The sequence below is a fragment of the Drosophila subobscura genome, chromosome O (assembly GCF_008121235.1).
Source record: "Drosophila subobscura isolate 14011-0131.10 chromosome O, UCBerk_Dsub_1.0, whole genome shotgun sequence".
Taxonomy (NCBI): Eukaryota; Metazoa; Arthropoda; class Insecta; order Diptera; family Drosophilidae; genus Drosophila; species Drosophila subobscura.
This window is the reverse complement of record NC_048533.1, coordinates 15,769,396-15,775,899: the sequence shown is the minus strand read 5'-3', so window position 1 is coordinate 15,775,899 and position 6,504 is coordinate 15,769,396. Positions and strand designations below refer to the sequence as shown.

Genomic DNA, 6,504 nt, shown 5'->3' with positions numbered 1-6,504 from the left:
CTGAAACACCCACAACGTAAATCAATGAGGAACAATAATGCCTTAGGGTTCCACTTACCGTGAAATGCTGGAGGTGTAATCCCGAACAGGAGTGCGTGCTTCTCTGCGCTGATAGGCGCTGCTGCCAGCGGCACTGCTGCTGCTGGTTGTTGGTGGCTCGAGCAGCGACATCGTTCGATGATCGTAGGGCCGGATGGAGCGTCGCCCCAGCGTGGCATACCCATCCAGGTGGCTGCTGCCGGCGGCACTGCTGCTGCTGGCCGTGGGCAGGCTGCCGTTCAGGGTGTAGGAGGAGCGCCGCTTGGGATTGTAGGTGTTGTAGTAGCCACTGGCGATGGCTCCGTTGCTGGGACTCGAACTGGAGGAGCTTTTGTATCGCATGGGCACCGAGCTGTAGTCGTGCACCTCGTACCGCTTGCTGAGGAACGAGGGCGAGGTGTTGCGTATGTCGTTGAGGCTCTTGCGGGGCTTGCTTGTCGCCCCACCCGACGAGGAGGTGGAGTAGTCCAGGGGCGAGCGGTACATGGGTGGCTTCAGCTCCGTGCCCACGGGGCTCAGCTTCAGCGGCCTAAAGAACTGCTGGGCAATGTCAGGGGAGTGGGCACGCGGCTCCACCTCCGCCACATGCAACTTGTGGCTGGAGCGAGCCTTCACCGCCGCCTGCTGTTCCCTGTAGTAGTCCCGCACCGCCGACGGACCCACGATGCTGCTGGTGCGACGCGGCTTCTTCTGCTCGTTGAAGCGGCTGTAGAAGCTCCGTCGCTTGATGCGATCGATGACGCTCTCGTTGGGATCGGAGCTCTCCGAGCAGCGCGTGGGCGACGAGAGCGAGGCCCGCGACAGGCGGGAGACTGTGGGCGAGGGCGTCGCGTGGAGCATGAAGTTGTCCTCGGAGCAGATCGACCAGTTGTCAAAGTACAGCTCCGGCTCCTCGGTGGGCGACAGGAACGTGGAGGTGGAGGCGCAGTCATCCTGGTAGCTGCGCGAGTCCGATGAGTAGTTGGCAATGTTCTCGAAGGAGGGCGTCAGCAGGGGATTGTTCCGATTGATCTCATGCGCCGACGATGTGCGATAGCCCGACGTCTGCGAGCTGCAGTTGTTGTTGGTGTTCGTGGAGTTGTTGTTGGTGGCATTCTCCACGGACTGCTGGCTGGAGCTGTTGTTCGAGGAGGCGCTCTTCACGGCACCCGGATACGGTGGCAGATTCGAGTACAGTCCCATTCCCCCGTTGCCATTGATCAGCGCCGGATTGGTCTTGGATCCGCGATAACTGCTGCCACTTGTGGTGGTTGTGGCTGTAGTCACGGCACTCGCCGCCCCCCCACTGGCTCCCTGCGCACTGGCCAGGTCCAACATCAGACCTTTGCGCTTCTCCTTGATGCTTGGCGTGGCGCCGCTGCTGCTGCTGGTGCTGTTGGGCTTCAGGCTATTGGCCTGTCCCTGGTTCTGTCTGCAGTCCGGACATGCCGTCTCGCAGTTGCAGTTCTCCTCGCTGGCGCCCGGCGGCAGGACGGTGGGCTTGGCCTTCACCACATTCTGATAGATGGGCGATGTCGGCAGCAGGGCATCCTGCTCCTCGCGCACCTGACGCTCAATGTTGCTGGTGGATCGAGTGCTCCGCACACGCCGCTGTTCGCTGCTCTCCCGATCGAAGCGACGCAGCAGTCCACCAAACATCTTGTTGACAGCTCCACTCTGCTTCCCGGTGCCTGCATCCGTGTCTCCTGCATGCAGCTCTTCCACGCTGGCCGCTCGCTTGGGACTCGCCCTGGAGCTGGACTGGGAGCGGGGCACAGAACGTTCCCGCAGCGACCGTAGCATGCTGTCGAAGCGGGACCGTTTGTCCACTCGCTTGTCCTCCGCCGGCAGCTCAATGGATTTTTCTGGCTCCAGCGATTTCTTCTTACGCAGCACCGTGGCCTTCTCGGGGGAGCTGCGCTCCTCGGGCGAGCCCTGCTTCTGGGTGCATGCCAAGGTTGTGGCCCCACCGGATGTGGCCGTCTTTCTGTCCTTGCTCATGGCCGAGTCTCGCAGCTTTTCGAACTTCTGGCCCAGTGCGTAGAGCAGTCCCTTGCTGGACTTCTTCTCTGGCGACTTCTCCTTCGTTTTGATTACCGGACTCGACTCCTTGGAGCTGTCTGCAGGTGTGGTTGTGGCCGTCGTATTTGTGGTTGTTGTGGCTGAGGGCGTTGTGGTTGGCGTCACTGGCGTTGGTGGCACCAGCTTGGATTTCTTCGACACTTTGATGATCTTCTTGATGGTCGTGGGTCGCGAGTCGCTTGAGGAGGAGGCCGTGTCCTTCGTATCGGTCACGTTACTCATGGTGCCGGTGGGCGTGGCCGAAAGTGATTTCTCTTCCGACGTGGACTTGGAGCTGACGGGCGTGCCAGTGGCCGAGGGAGCTGCCGTGACAGCTGGACTCGCCTCAGAAATGGTGGGAATGGCCGCGCCACTGCGTGTAACCTTTCGCAGCTCCTTGGGCGTGGCCAGCTTGGTGGCCGGATAGCTCTTGGGACGCATCAGGCGGCTCTCCCGTGGCGCACTCTCTCCAGTCTGGGACTCATTGCCCGCAGCTGACGGCAGCTTGCTGGGAAGTTTGCTGGGCATGGCCGAGGCAGATGAAGAGGGTTCGGGCAGCTCCGTTGGGGATTTGAGGCTCAGACCAAGGTCCTTCATGGGGTAGGACTTGGGACGCTTCAGCCTGGTCTCCTTGGGCGTGGAGGCAGGCACGGGGATCTCTGTGGCAGCTGTCTCCGTGCTGGGCGTCTTTGGCTCGTCTGTCTTCCTGGAAACCTTCTTGACTTTGCGCACCAGCGTCGTCGTGGTCGTTGTAGTAGTGGTTGAGAGTTTGCTGGCTTCCGCATCATTCGAGGCGGCTTCCTTGGGCTTCACCTTCTTCACCTTACGAATGGTTGAGGTCTCCTCTGTCTTGTCCGTCTCCACATCGGGAATCTTTCCCTGCTCGTGCTGGGTGCGCACGGCGGAAAGCAGCTGCAACTCTTGCAGAATCTTGTCCGCTAGCTCATGCTTGTCCAGGTCGGTTTCCAGTTCGCGTGGCCTCGACACACTTCGTTGCCGAAGTCCCGAGCGCTTGCCTGAAGCTTCCGGTGCTGTCTGTCCTGTCTGTTGGGGTGTCGCCTCGCCATCTGGGAAGAGTTCCACGCTCTTGTTGCGGGTGTGACGCATCGATGACCGGACTGGCCCTGGCTCCAGTGTGGGCTGCTGATCGGCTTGCTCCACGTTGGGCAGACTGTGCTTGCGTCGACGCTGATCCGCCTGCTCCATGCGGTCGCTGGATTTCTCGCGTATCTCCCGCAACACGTTCTGGGTCTCACGGTCGCGCGGATCGTCGAAGAAGTCGGGCCGCAGAAAACGTGAGATTCGGCGCTGCGAGGAGCGTCCGCGCAGGGAACTGCTGCCCTCGGCCACTGGCACGCTCGTCGGCAGTGCTCCGTTCGGCGGTGGCGACATGCAGCCACTTGGCGGACGCCCCAGGCCAGCGCTATAACGCTTTTCCGGCACCTCCTTCGTCGTCGTCGTCGTCGTCGTCGTTCCATTGCTGGACTTGCTCAAGTAGGGCGAGTAGTACTTGTACTTGTCACTGATGTCGCTGGTGTAGCTGCTGCTGCAGAGCGAGGACTTGCCGTAGTCGTCCCGACACACACTGCTGCTGCGACTCTTGCTGGTCGTAGTCGACACAGTTGCAGGCTGTGCCCCCTCCTGATTGGACTGTGTCTGCGTCTGGGCCAGAGCCTGGCTTCTGCTGAGGCTGCGTCGATAGATGGCCGTACTGGCCGCCGTTGTTTTGGGTGCATCTGTGAGGGGTTTGGCCTTGAAGTCCTCCTCTGGCTGATCCGGCAAGTAGCCGCGGCCACCGCTCTGGCTGCGCTTGTAGGGCTTTTGGGTGACGCCGCTGCTGGGAGCACTTGTCTGCACACTCAGGGTGCGGGACAGTTTGCGGGCCTGGGTGGGCGGCAGCTTGGCCAGCAGCTGCTCCTGAAAGCACTTGGGCAGACCTGGCGTAATGCTGGACAGAGTTTCGAGATCCTTCTTGCTGAGCCGCAGACGCGAGAGATCCAGGTCGGCCAGGTCCAGAGGTTCCTCAGAGGTGCCACCTGCTGCTGCTGCTGCTGCTGCTGTTGCTGATGTTGGTGCTACCTTCTCCACGTTCGCCGGCGTCGAGCTGGGCCTGCTGGAGCTGCCTTTGCCCTGGTGGTGACCTGTGGGGAGATTGAAAGAGTGGAAAGGACACAGATGAACATCGATGGCACTTGAGAGTACAGGCAGACTGAGAGAACGACTTAGTGGCTTCGATTAGTGGTTCACTTACTTGTCGGCTGCTGGATATCGAGTGTTAGTGGGATCTACTTACAGCGCATCCATCGACTGACTGCTCCAGCGGTTGCAGGGCTCAAGTAATCTGTAAACGTTTTGTGTCTTGTTTTGGCAACCAAAAGAACTCCTTCTCGCCGGACTACGAGTAGATTCGAAACACTGAACTGAACAAACAAACTGGCAGGCGGATTATCATATTATCCAACAGAGTTAACGAATATCAACGAATTACAACGGGGATTAGGACACGTGCAGGACACAAACGGGCAGAAGCTGGCCAATAAACAAATGCTCAACAATTTCAATTTCATATTTTATTTCAGTGTCTATAAAAATAGTTTCATGTGTTGTCTGGGTGTGTAAGTGTTTAGGTGTTTAGTTTTTTAAGTTTTTTAATATTTAATTGTTTTAGTTTAATGTCTTATTGGTAGGCTTGAAGCTCTGGCCCCAGAGGAATGCGTTTCTTGAGTTGGATTCAGTTGGGTTGAGTAGATGACTGGAAGGTGTCGCTGCTCCCTGGAGCAGTGCATAAATAATGCTCTAACATTTAAAATTATACAATAGTTAAAGATGAAAAAAAATCACAAAGTTTCGCTTTCCATATTGTGGAAGGTGACAAGAGCAAATTGTTCCAGAAAATATACAATTGTCTGCTTTCGGTTTTAATTAAAAGTTTTTCCTCAACTGCTTGTAGTTTCCGTTGCCGTAGGCTCCAAAATGAAATACAAACAATTTTGTTAAACAATAAACAAATGTGTAAATCGAATTGGGAAACATAAAAGAGTTGCATTTAAATTTTTGCCACCAGAACACACCCACTTTACAGCTGCACCCACGCAGCACCCCTCCCATTCACAGACTGCACCAACAACTTGCAACAACACCAACACTCGCATCCACTGCGTCCACCCCCACATTAACAGCCGACAATTGGCAGAGCAGAGCTGCCATAGCTGCCATAGCTTTATGGCTTCTTGGGGCTTCTTGTGGCTGCTGTGGTGGTGGTGGTGTTGTTCGTGCTGATGGGACTGCTGTTGATGGTGCCTGGCACTGTTGCCAGTGGTGTGGTGTTGGTGGTGCTGGTGCTGCTGCTGCTGCTACTGATGGCTTTTGCCCGCTGGGTTTTTGGTGTTGCTTGGATGTTGGCCTGGATGGTAGTGGCTGCTTTTCTGATTTGCTGCTGCCGGCTGCTGCCGCAGTTTGTTGCTGGAGGTGGTGGTGGTTATGGTTAGCTTCGACGGAGTGCTGGGCCCGCTGCCGGCCAAGGCAACGGCAACTGTCTTGGTCGTAGCAATTATGGCGGGATGCGTTTTGGTGGCAGAGGCAGTGGCTGTGGCGGTGGCGGTGACAGTGGCGGTACTGAACGGACTCTGGTTAATGGTTATAACATGCTTTGTGGGCGTGGTAGTAGTTAAAGTAGTTAAACCAACTGCAAACGAAAGTAAGTACGAAATTGTGTGTGTTAAACGGCCAATAATAAAATTATCACTCAAAATCATTCGAAAGTTTTATGCGGCGCACTAACAGATACAGCAGATACAGTTACAGATACAGAACTACGGTTCTACGGTTACGTTCTGTATCGACTACGGGCTAAGGCTTGCGGTTTGATGGATTGATCATGAGACTGGGGAGTTTTGTGGCTTGGGTTTCATGGGTTAGGGCTGGTTCTACGTAATGATGATGAACGAAACAAGTTCGATTAGTAGCTGAGATATTTTCACTTCTGTACAGTATTATCGTATTCAAAGTTTTGGACATTTTTTCATCGACATTTGCATTTTGCATTTGCTTTTGCATTTGCCAATTTTATTACAACAATTATTATTAATTTTTTTGTCTTTTTTGTATTTTAAAGATCGTTTCATGGCGCTCTGTTTCACATCAATTATAATTACTATTTACATTTGGAAAAAAAAGCCCAGAACTCAGAAATTTGTTTTTGGTTTTCGTTTTAACACAGATTGTTTTTAGAGCCAAGTTAGTGTTTGGTTGGTTGGTTTTTTGTTTGTTTTGTTTTTTCTAATTTATTTTTTGCCTAGTAGCTTTGGCTTGTTGGCGGTTTTTAACAGCGGTGGACATAGTAGACTACATTGAGAAGCTTTTTGAGTGGTTTTGGTGGCTTTTGGTGCGCATGTAGTTGTAGTTGTTGTTGTTTGGCATATGCGT

At 54.7% G+C, this 6,504-nt stretch overlaps 1 protein-coding gene across 13 annotated transcripts in view; it reads right to left on the bottom strand.

Annotated features, from left to right (window-relative positions):
• LOC117898317 (serine/threonine-protein kinase par-1) overlaps window positions 1-6,504 on the bottom strand; it is a 49,436-nt gene that overhangs the window by 1,086 nt on the left and 41,846 nt on the right. For 7 of the 13 annotated variants that reach the window (XM_034807613.1, XM_034807616.1, XM_034807618.1 and 4 more), the window contains one exon: window positions 59-4,220. In XM_034807613.1, coding sequence (XP_034663504.1) covers window positions 59-4,220 — 4,162 coding nt within the window. The other 6 variants (XM_034807624.1, XM_034807626.1, XM_034807622.1 and 3 more) reach the window with 4 other exon arrangements.